Source organism: Planococcus citri, chromosome 3 (genome assembly GCF_950023065.1).
Source record: "Planococcus citri chromosome 3, ihPlaCitr1.1, whole genome shotgun sequence".
NCBI lineage: Eukaryota > Metazoa > Arthropoda > Insecta > Hemiptera > Pseudococcidae > Planococcus > Planococcus citri.
Genome location: NC_088679.1, coordinates 39,642,137 through 39,654,375, shown reverse-complemented (window position 1 = coordinate 39,654,375; position 12,239 = coordinate 39,642,137). Strand labels below are relative to the sequence as shown.

General features: G+C 32.1%; 2 protein-coding genes across 3 annotated transcripts in view; one reads left to right on the top strand and one right to left on the bottom strand.

Annotated features, from left to right (window-relative positions):
* Window positions 1–12,239, top strand: part of LOC135840953 (uncharacterized) — a 63,290-nt gene that overhangs the window by 31,521 nt on the left and 19,530 nt on the right. The gene's annotated exons all lie outside the window — the stretch shown is intronic.
* LOC135840947 (otoferlin-like) overlaps window positions 1–12,239 on the bottom strand; it is a 64,443-nt gene that overhangs the window by 38,200 nt on the left and 14,004 nt on the right. For both annotated transcript variants that reach the window (XM_065357704.1, XM_065357705.1), the window contains exon 2: window positions 5,089–5,147. In XM_065357704.1, the coding sequence (XP_065213776.1) occupies window positions 5,089–5,147 (59 nt within the window). The remainder of the gene's footprint in view (window positions 1–5,088; window positions 5,148–12,239) is intronic.

Genomic DNA, 12,239 nt, shown 5'->3' with positions numbered 1-12,239 from the left:
AATATAGGTATTTTTTTTTTGCAGCTTCCAAAAATATTTCAGCTGTCCAAACAGAAAATTGAAGGTCAAAACGAGGAAACCACTCCAGATAGCCATCTCTGATTTGAAGCGGATCACGACTTTTGGTAAAAGCTTGGTCTGAAATTCTTGTACCCAAAATTTCAGCTGCCCAAATTGATTTGTCGAATTTCAAAGAATTTTTGAAAATTTTGAAATTGTGATACGATTGTTATCATCTTGTCTACAGCCAACCGTCGGATCCGAATTTAACCCGCCCCCTCCCTCCGTGAAAAAAGTTGTATCAAATTTGATCAAAAATATTAAATAATTTATCTCCATCAAATTTGATTCAAATTTTGACCAGATCAAAGCTGATAGAAATTATATATAATTGATGAAATTATATTCGATCAATTTTATCTACTTTATGTATACAATTTATCCAAAATTTGTTACTAATGAGCTCTCATAAACTTATAAAAATGCTGAAATAGTTGACTTGCATAATCTTTTTTGAACAATTGGCGTTGCAAGAAAAATCTTTTTCCAAAAAAAAGTGAAAAAATTTTTGCAATTTTTGCCCCAGGAAGGGTTTGAACTCGCATATCTCTACTTCATAGCTACTTTGTCCAATTGTCCATCTGCCTATAACTTACTCAGCCAACCTGCTTATTGAATGAATCGGTATTAAAAGCACACATATGCTCTTCTCAACGTTCTGGACTTAAAATTTTTTCAGGAATAGATTGTATTGAATTGATTTAAAAATTTTTTTAAAAAAGCATTTTCAAAATAATTTGCTCTTGCGTGGAGAAGAGCGGGAGGGGGAGGGAAACGTGAATATATTGCCTTGAAAAGCACTGGAAGAGATTGTACTATCAACTTGATCTGATTGTATAGAATTTCATCAAACAATTTGATACAATGTAGAAAAGTTGATCAAACTCTATATGATTTGATCAAATTATTCAAGACCATTTAAAAAACACTCCATAATATTCTATAGAACCTGATACAATCTTATCAAATTGTGATCAAATTGATCCAATTTTATAAAACAATTTTCATAAAAAGTTGATTAAGTTTGATACAATCTTATCAAATTATGATAAAATTGATCCTATTTTGATGAAATTGATCCAATTTTGTAAAATTACTTTCATTAAAATTGATATATGTAGTTTGACAAAATTCCATCAAACTATGATGAACTTGATCCAATTTTATAAAATTGTCTCTCATCAAAATTGATACAGTTTGACATAATTTTATCAAACAGAGTATATACTCGTAGTTTGATAATAGTTTGATAAAATTATATCACTTTTTTGTATCAAAGTTTTTCAAACTTGATACAACTTATTTCCCCGGGCCCTTAGTTCATTTTGAAGCCTCCAGAACGATTTTCGTTTTCTCCAAAAAATTTTAAAGTTCTCCAGAAAGCGTGGAAATTGAGTTGGGCAATCAAAAATCAAGTTCTGGTAGTATGTATATCTTATTTTCGACATTTCCAAGAAAACATCTCGAGTGTGTTTCTTCACCAAAAATTTTTGTTTATTCGTAGTATATTTTTCATCAATAAGTCAAAAAAAACAACACACGCGAGGTGCCCGTCTATAGAAATCGGTTTGAATGTAATCAGATTAATTTGCAAGCTTTCTGGAGAGATTGAAAATCATGCCGAAGGCTCCAGAATGGCTGGAGATGCTGAAGTTAGGTTTGGGAGTTGATATTATGTATTTGTTTCAAGGCCCTAAAAAATAGTCAATTTTGAATTTTCAAGAGTTTTCAAAAATCAAAAAATCGATTTGGGCAGCTGAAATCGTGGGTATGGAAGTCATTTGTAGTCAAATTTTAATCACAATAAAGCCCCAAAAATTAACTTTTAGGGTTGTACCTGTTCAATCAGGGTACCATTTGTTTCGCCGCGGACGTTTCGCCGCGGACGTTTCGCCGCGGACATTTCGCCGTGGACGTTTCGCCGCAGCCGAAAAAAGGTAATTTTTGAAAAAGCGTTCATTTCGCTGCCACAGTGATGTATTACAAAATACACAGCTGTTCATACATGAAATGAACTGAATGAGAAGTAGATAAGTACGTGCTGAATGAGAGATGTTCTGTGATGAAGGCAGTAGTCCAGGTCTTTCAGGGTCCAGGGCTTGAATGAAGTGTTCAGGGCTTTCCGGGGCTTTTTAGGGCTTGAAATTGAGGGGTTCCATGGAAAAGGAGCCTTGGTCAATTTTTTATTTTCTTTACTGATTTTTATAAGTTCAAATGGACTTAATGGACTTGCAAAATTTTATTACAAGCTAACATTTTCCAATTCGTTTTACGTTTTTTTCTCATGGAAGACAGTTCAATATATCACTGAATTATGGTAAAATAAATATAAAAAATAATTTTTCATGCATTCAAAATTGTAAATGAAAAAAAAAATGACTAAGGCTCCTTTTCCAAGGAACCCCTTAATTTCAAGCCCTGAAAACTGCGGAATAGCCCTGAACACTTCATTCAAGCCCTGGACACTGAGCCCTGAAACCCAAACACAAAGTTTCCTGGGCCCCAATCCAAGCCCAAGACCTAATAAATTTTTGATTGAAAGCCCAAGCTCCGAAACCCAGAACCTGAAAAAAATCGTTTGGGGGCTCATCCCCGAATGTCATAAATGTGAATAATTTTCTAATTACATATCTACTTATAATTTTATCAAACATAATTTCAATAATTTCATTTTTTATCATTACGTAATGTTTCACTGTGGCGGCGAAACGATCGCTTTTTCATAAATGACCTTTTTTCGGCGGCGGCGAAACGTCCGCGGCGAAATGTCCGCGGCGAAACGTCCGCGGCGAAACGTCCGCGGCGAAACAAACAGTTCCCGTTCAATCACACATTTGAAGGGCTCCAAAAATACGATCATCTCGACCACTTATGTCAAAATTGAGCCTCTAAATAGGAGTGCTTGACTTAAATCCGATCACAGATTTATTTTCTGGGATTGACCATTTTTATGGAAGTCTTGGACCTCTGCGGTAAATTTAAAATTTCGTCGCACTCCCAATTTTCCGCTTAGCCAGCAGAAATTTTTTTGAGAACTGTCCTATAGGTTTTCATGTCTTAGTTCGTAAAAAAATAAGAGCTAAATTGGTGACTGAGTGACTAATGGTTCCCCTCATGAGTTGCAGATGAGAAGAATTTATGAATACATACCTAGGAGTAGGTATAGACAACGAATGTGGAAAAACTATCTCTTGATGAGGTTGAGGTTTGTGAACCGAGCGAAGCGAAGCTAACAAATCCAAAATTACTTTCTCTCTGATTTTTTGTGACGTTATTTTTCCTGAACGAGGGTCGGTTAGTGTGAGGGTGGAAAAGTAGCACTTCCGACCCGGAATTGAAAAAAAATGCTGAGTTTAATTTTTAAATACCTCTCTATTGCTTCCTATTTGTTACCAACTGGCCTCCACCCCCCTCCCCCCTATTCATATGGTTTTTAATTTTAAAAATTGAGTTTAAGACCGTGAAAGTAGAGTCTTTTTATCGTCAAGAGTATTTTTGGGACACCCTTAATGCATTATAATCATTGAAATGTAAACTATTTTCTTACGTAATTGAATTAAATCTTTGTAAACATACGAGTCGCCTAACAATTTGACAATTTGACGTAATTTTCAGGTACGTAGGTAATATCTGAAAGGAATTTACATTTCAGCAGCGAGTAATTCAGCAACAGGGTAATTTAAACGCCGCCGTTATATTCTAGACTGTTATCTCGCGAGAAATCTGTAATTTATTAAAATTCATAGCACGAAAGTGAAAGTGGCTATGTGGTACGTTATGAGTAGGAACTCGAAGTACTCGTAAGTGCACAGTGAGATATACTTTTTACGAATAGATTTTTTATTCTCAGCGAAGTTTCCTCACTATAATTCACTAGCTTATATTTTTATGTATATGAATGAGTTTTACGAGAGTATTATTTTGCTAGAGAAATACACGGAAATATTTTTAAATGCAAAGTTTATACAATTTGCATATCGCGAGAATTTTCTTCCGCGTTATATTCGAATATTCAGTTGAATTGAATTTCAAAAATTTCAGGTACACCGTCGCAATAGTTCTTGAAAATTTACGAGCAAACATTCTAAATGAGATAGGTAGGTTTTTGCAGCTCAGCTATAAGCAGGTAATTCATTTCAAATACTGATGTTGATGCGGTTTCAAAATACTAGAATGAATTATCTTTTCAGTGGTACAAACCACAACTCTCTAGCCACCTCGATGGTCGTGATATAGCAGTTGAAAATACCGAATAGGTATTTTTGTTTTAAAAAAATTTCAACTCAACATAACTTTACCTAGTCCTATATTTAGTTTATAGAGTAGGTAGACATACTGAACATTGCTCGAAATGAATTGCCTGCTTGTTTAGATTGAAAAAGGTCTCTAACCCGTGAAAACATTCCATACTGTAGGCTTATTAATTTATGGATAGGAAAAAAAAGCTTTCAAATTATTTTTAATGCATATAATAGCGCTATATGAAACGAATAAATCCCCAAGTAGCCATGAAATACGCCCCACTTGTGGACCTGCGAACTGCAATACACACCGGTCGAAATAAAAACTTCAATTTACCGTATCACTATTTTCTAAATTACATTGTAAACGAACAGAGTGTGCAGAGGCGAAATTTCCTTCGCAGTGAGGTAAAAAATAGAAATGGAATTTCGCAATTCTCATCCGGTAAAAGAACATTTATACCTTTGATGAAATGAACTGACATTTATGGCTTCTTTCATGTATAGCAGAGCAGTGTTACTTACAGGTAGAACTGAAAATGCTGACTTTGTAACTTTGTAACGACGAGAGAGTGAAATCAGCTAGAAACTCGAGTTTGGAAGTTTTACAACGTTAACAAATCAAGTCAACGAGTAAATTGGCAAATTCTTCGAGTAGGTACTAGCATGAAAGTTTAAATTCGTCTACAAAAGTGGGATTTCATTTATTCGTTGTGGATACCTTTTTTTCATATCTAAATAATTGGTACGATTATTCGTGAACCAGGGAAGAAAAATACCTCCTTACTTGATCAACAGTTAGAATTTCACTTCTATCTTCTAAAATTTTCGTAAAATAATGAACACCTAAAACAAAACAAGAAAAAAACACAGAAATTAATTAATAAGGAAGTACATATAACAAAGAGATGTAATAGATAGCATAATAATACACATATTTTAATAGGTTAACCCATCCGTCGGGTTTTCTTAAATTACACCGAGCTAACTTCATGGTCATACTATTATTTTGAAGGGTTAACAACAAAATATCATGGTGCGGTGTTACTTTGTATCAGAATTTATTAGCAAGTATTTCATTATAAAACACGTTCTAATTATTCGTGCCGGATGATTCTTCGGAAAATATGAAAATTATGCCGATAATTTAAAGTGATTTGTTTCGAAAAATTACACCCAATCTTATGAGGAAAATCCAAAATAAATTATATCCATTCAAGACCACCTCGAAGAATATTTACTTGCGGCTCCTCTATAATGATTCGCCACATAAAAATGTTTATATTGCTTTCAATTTTTGACGCCATTTTCAATTTAATTACTTTTCTTTTCCATAAAATTTAATACGAGGTGCTTTTACCTAACCATGCAATTTTATAATCCATTAAGTTAACGTATACTTGATATATGATTATCTGATTGTAGGTACAGATACTTACTTAATGATACAGATGATATTTTACGAATACTTTACCCATACTAAATGTTTTAGTAGGTAAAAGATGGGTATCTACTTGAACTATAATTGAACTTTATTACTAATTTTTTCAGTTTCACTTTTATACTATCAAGAAAAATTTCACAACTACGATAAAAAGCTACTTTTCTAGTTTCCTCGTTCTCATTATTACTTGAAAAATAGTATAGAAAAAAGAAAGTCGAACGTGGGGATAATACGTGAGCTATTTCACAACATTTTATACTCATAAACTGTCAAAAAAAAAGTTTAAATTTACCATCGTGGAAATACTTTGAAGTACCGAAAGTGTCTAAATACGTATTACGATATAAACGTTCGATATTTTCGTTTTTATTTTTTGAACACATTTTTTAAAAAAAAATAAAATACCTACCCCGATGTTAGAAGGATAAGAAAATATGAAATAAAATATATCGAGACGAAAATATTTCCGGTAAAATTGATAGACGAGTTTCGTATTTGTTGTGCGGAAATTTTGACTTTTGAACGTTATTTGGCCCGAAAAGCAACTTTTTAAGGGTTGGTTTAAAAATATGAGAAAAAAACAACCAAATAGCACCGATGGTGACTAAAATTCAGTAAACAGAAAAACGATTTGCTATAATTAGATTTTTTGCTCTTTGAAATTTTTTTTCTTCTGAATTGAGAAAACCTTTACATTTTATAAAATACTTATAATGGCGTAAAACTGCAGAAGAACTGGAATTGATTTCAACCCCTCATGAATAATTCTAAATGAACGTTATTTGCAATGAACTCAACACGTGTCAATACATTTGCATACTCGATTCGCCGTGAATACAGAAAACTAAGAATACCCAATTACCCATCTTCAAACTGTATGAATTCATTTAAGTAAAATTCGTAAATTTTGGGGCTTCGTGCCCCTCTCCCTCCATGGTTTTGAGAATCCCGTCACGAAAAGTTCATATTTGTAAAAATCATGGATTTTTTCAAGCTTTTAAACAGCTTCAAAATTTTGCAAACTTTTGAAAATTGAGCTCTGAAAAAAGCCCTATTTCGAAGTTTTAAAAATTTTGACAGATATTTTCAAAAGTGCACTGCAAGTAGATTTTCTTCAAGTTTCAGTTGTCTCGAGCAATTGAACTCTATTGTTGGGCATTAATGAGGAAAAATTTAATTGCTGAAAAAATGTCCCACTTGTTTCAGAAGATGGGACTAAGACTGGGGATCTTTTGATGACAATTTTCCTTCTTTCTCAATAAAAGAAACCTAAAAATTTTTTTTGAGTAGAATCGAAATACTTTAAAACCTCAAAACTGGACTGATTTGACACAAAATGACCATTATGTAATTTGCAACAGAATTTGTAAGGAGAGAAAATATATAGGTATATTTTTTTTGTTGAAATAAAACCCATACCAAGGTACCTTGATGTTATAAAATTTTCATTACGTATTCTATTTTTCTCGCTTTATGAATTTCTATTATGCACGCAGCTTATTCTAATTACTTTCATTATAAAACTGAAAAATGAAAAAAAAAAACACACTACTGCGATTATAAAATCACATTAACACCTGAAAATGTTCATGGACTTGTTAAACATTAATTCACTGCCTGCTAACAAGTGTGTAGCGCAACAGGGTAAAATTTTGATTAAGCTTCATTTGCTAGGATAACGAATTCAAACGTGTTGAATATTCTTTACAGGGCAAATTAACTTAATTACTTTTTTAAAAAAGAAAAAAAAATGTTTTTATTGCCAGCAAAGTTTACAATTTAAACACCTACGTATTTTTCCGTTTATTTCATCGCTGAATTCTTTGGTAGGCATGCATTCCGAGAATTTCAAGTTATTTTGCAACGTTTGCATGTTGATAGGTAAATTGATTAGCCTATGTGAATGTGCATCTGCATTTTAGATCTACATAATATTATACAGTTGTGAAGAAGTAGGGAACTCCAAAAATAATTTTTGTTTTTTATGAATGAAACAAATGCATATGAAGTTGAAATGAGCAGATCATAAAGAAACCTCAACTCTTCAAAATTGTGCTTAAATTTCAAAAAAATACGCTAGAAAAGAAAATTGAAATTTTCACATATTTGTTTTAATGCTGCGCGATGAAAAGAAATTCACTCTCAAAATGAAAATGTGTAACGAAAAGTTACTCAAAAATCATTTCCTTATTTACTCAGTCAAACCGAGATCAAATTAAAGAAGAAAAAAATCCCAGATTAAAACATGCTCGTGAAATCTGTCGCGAATACTCGTAATTCAATAAAAACAAACCGAATAAGAAAGAAAAAAAAAGCGAAACAAAACATCAAGTAAATGAAAACGAAAAACTCGAGAATTTCTTTTCAAGACAAAAAATCCACAACTAACGAATCTCCAGGGTTACAATCATTTAAAGTAAAATTCGTGAAAGTGAAATCCTCTAAGGAAATCATATTTACAGAATAAATCCCTCCAGGTAAAACATATGTTTTGGAGATTTTTTTCCAACTGACAGTTTTATGGCTTTTTTCTTCTTTTACCTTATTTTTCGTTAAATAGACATTTTTCGAAAACTCTTTTGTTGTTCATAATAAGTTCAGACATTTGCTTTACAGTTTGAGAAAGTTAAATGATCTTTGACAGTACAATTTGTCGATCTAGAAAAGTCGTCGAACGAATATTTTTATCAGAGTTTTAAAATTTAAATCGATGATTTGAAAATGATTACCTATTCGTAACTATTTTGAAGTAAAATTGCCAAGATACTCGAGTCTTTTGCGTAGAATAAATAGGAAATTACTCGTGTGCTTGATTACAATGTAAGTATACAAATCTTGAAAGGAATTGCCGAGTGTCGTAGGTGGAACATTACGTATTCATGGTAACAATTTACGAGTATGTAGGTTTCTTTCTTTGTTCCTATGCACAAGGAAGCGAGAAAATTAGGTAACGAGTTTGTTGATACTCAAATTCAAAATATAGGAAACAAGATACACGAATTCACGATTAACTTTCACCAGACTTGAAAGAAAATTACCTTCTCATTACTAGCAACTACAAAATACATCCTTAAAAGTTAAATCCTCGCAGTAAACTTTTATTAAAGGCGTATAGTCATTGTTTTTGTTTCTAATCAATTTCTAGTGTTTATTGTTTATAATATTAATTTATACAACCTTGTTTCGGTACATTTCCTCATATTTTAGATGGGTACCTTCTCTAGTTAATAACGTTTCTGTACCTACTTCGTCTGGTTAGATATCGACTTGGTAGGGTTCTATAGGATTCTTGTGTTTCATAGAAATGCATTCATTACTATTCGAAGGAATGAAAATCCTCTATACATCTAATTGTCATATTCCTCTCGTTAAAAGTTGGAGCAGAATCGGTAGATATATCTAACGTATTCATCCAAACCTCAAATAAAACAAACTCATATTCCACATCAAAGTTGCAATAACGTGCTCATCATTGATTAAAACTACCTAACAACTTTTTAACAAGTTGGCAAAAAGTTTACAATAAAACCCAAGTCCGGTTATGGTTGAAAAATTACAATTTAATATAATTTTCTAAACTTTTGCATCATTACTGACGTAAATCGAGTCGAAAAAATAGAAAATAAAATGAGTTTACCTGTAAGTATACCAGCTGTATTTGCTTGACAGGTATTTAGAGTGCAACGTGGGCGAATTTTTGAACATTTCAAATCATAATTACCGAGTCATTAATAAAAAAAAAGATTACTAACTTGAAATCTAAGCGGTGAAAAAAAATGGAGTATTATTCAGTAATAAAACATCGCGATTACGAATAAAAACAAACACAAATTCTGCAAGAATAAGAACTCTTGTGCATTCGAGAGCGATTAATGGCCAAACAGTGCGTGACATTTTTTACTATATGAAGTGTTATTCGCGCACGTTCATATTTGCACGTTATAATAATTTTTACGTAGGTATACGATGATAAATTAAAAGAGGGTTAAAGTACTTTCACGAGTACTTTTGCTTAATTACTGAACAGAATTTTTAAAAAATAATATCGTAAATGAATGAATGAAAAGAGCATGTAACATGCAAAATGTGAATTTATTCGTTACCTATTTCTTTTCCCTTTTTTCCCCCCATTCTTTATGCTGTTTTTGAAAATGAATCGAGAACACGCTTAGGCAAATTGTTCTACCTGTTGCAAGATGCGATTCTTATATGCAATCTTATTTAAATATTAAGAACTACGTATTTTCGAGGAATAAATTTCTAGAGTGAAAGACGTGCCTACGTTTTATTCACCTATATCTTTCGTTTCTTGTGAAAATATGATAATTTTTTTTACAGTTGGTAGTAAAATGCGTGCGCTGTGTAGATTTGCATCCGAATGCCTTAAAAAAGCACCTATGTAGGTACTTGGTTAAAGAAGACACGTGTATTTGAAAGTTGCTTGTGTTTTACAAATGCGACGTTTGAATTTTAACATTAAAAGAACATTAAATGGGATAAAAACGTTCAATGGAGTATACCTATACCTGTAGGTAGGTGCATATTGAATGAAGGTGTATTGGTATTGTTTCAGTGTATGTAATGTAGGTACCTATAGAACCCACCTGTTTATAATAGAGATGCTTGGATATGAAGGTACGTAATATCGATGATAATAATCTTTGATGAAAGCTTTTAAATTTGTTCCCATTTACAGGAAATTGGTATTTTGGCGGTAATGTTGACTTATCTATAGCTGAATGACCGAAAGGGTTTACAGCTAACACCTGTTTATGCAATTTTCATGTACTAAGCATGATGTGTAGGGATTTAATAGAGAAATTCTAAGCTGCTATTAATTATTGTTTCTCAGCTTTTGACGTTGGTGGTTAATTTAATATTTCTAAGTTTCGGCATTATCTGAATTTATGAGGGGAAAAAAGTTCAAAATTTCAAGCTATAGTAGGTATGTACTCTCTTCATTGAAGAAATTAGGCCTAAACCGAATTCTAATACAATGACCAGACCAGGTACTTATTTATTCGTATACGTATTTACGGCAAACAGGTTAGGCAATTTTATTAACTTGTATGAATTGCGCTTCATTTTTTGAAGGCACTGAAACAAGAAACAGAGATCACCTTCATAAACCTGTTATTTAGCAGTGAACCGTGTTTGGACTTCAATACAACTATGTAAGTAAAGATTTAATCGTCTTTTGATCCATCATTAGTTTATTACTCTTCCTCTATTCATTTCAAATTCCAACCATAAAAATGTCTAACAAGGTAGGAAATTGAGCAGTTCTAATTGAGCCTCATCCAGCCGATTGGAAAGCTAAAAATGTAAAATATGTATCTACTTGACACTCTAATTTCAACATGCTGAATCAGTTGGAGATGTGTTCAAGTCATTCTACGTAAAATTTCGAGTCATATTTTAGAAATTCTGGCTGTTTAAAAAATTCCATATAAAAATTGTTTCAATATTAGTTTGTAAAAACGCGATTAGGTAATGCTCCATTGCACACAATTTAGAATCATATTTTTTCCAGAGATTTTAATATTGAAAATTTGGAAAATGTATGAAATTCAGTTTTTATGCCCTATTTTTTTCATGCTGAGTCGATTGAGGATGATTGTTTAAGATCATTTTGGACCTTCCAGAAATTTTTTAAAAATTTCAGGTTCTCACAAAAATTATGAAATCTTTTAAAGTGAATTTTAGCCCCAATAAACGTCTTCAGCGCACGTTATGCTCCATTTGACCGATTACACAGCAATTTTCTAGAATCAATTTTTGCCGGTTCAAAACTAACAGTTAGTAGGTATATTATTTAGATTTCCAATCATGAAAAAATATGGCTGGAGGCTTCAGACCAGCTTGAATACACCTACATTCGACTCAGCATATTGAAATTGGGGTGTACCTACAGTTAATTTTATTTGTAGCTCTATAACTTCATTTAGTAAAATTTTGTGAACATTTCAATTTTTTAAAAATTTGCTAGAGACTTTGAAACTGCTCAAAGTGATTCAGAATTTTTTCAATTGATTTGGAGGATCATAAATAGGGTACATACGAAATTTCAGCTTTCTAGGTCAATTTGGTAATATTTTAATTTTTCTAATTTTCAGCTTCAATTTGATTTTCAAAATTTAGCACCCAATTTTTTTGTGGTGGTGTGGGTATTTTTAAATTCTTTTTCAATTCAGCTTTGTGTGGTTCAAAAATATTTTGAGGAGTGAAAGAGTGAGGAAATTTTTTTTTCAATCATTTTTCATGCCATGGGTCTGCTCGATAAAGTCAAAAATTTAGATCATTCACTTTTGGCAAAACTTTGTTTTAAAAAAAAAAAACAAAAAAAAACGATTTTAATACAACACGTCTAGTCGTCTACTTATCAAGATGGTCGAAGTTAGAATCCACAATTTTGAAAGTTTATCTCAGTACTATTAAGAAACTATGCAATAATCATTTTTACCGACTGAGTTGGTGTAGATTACAACACTTTT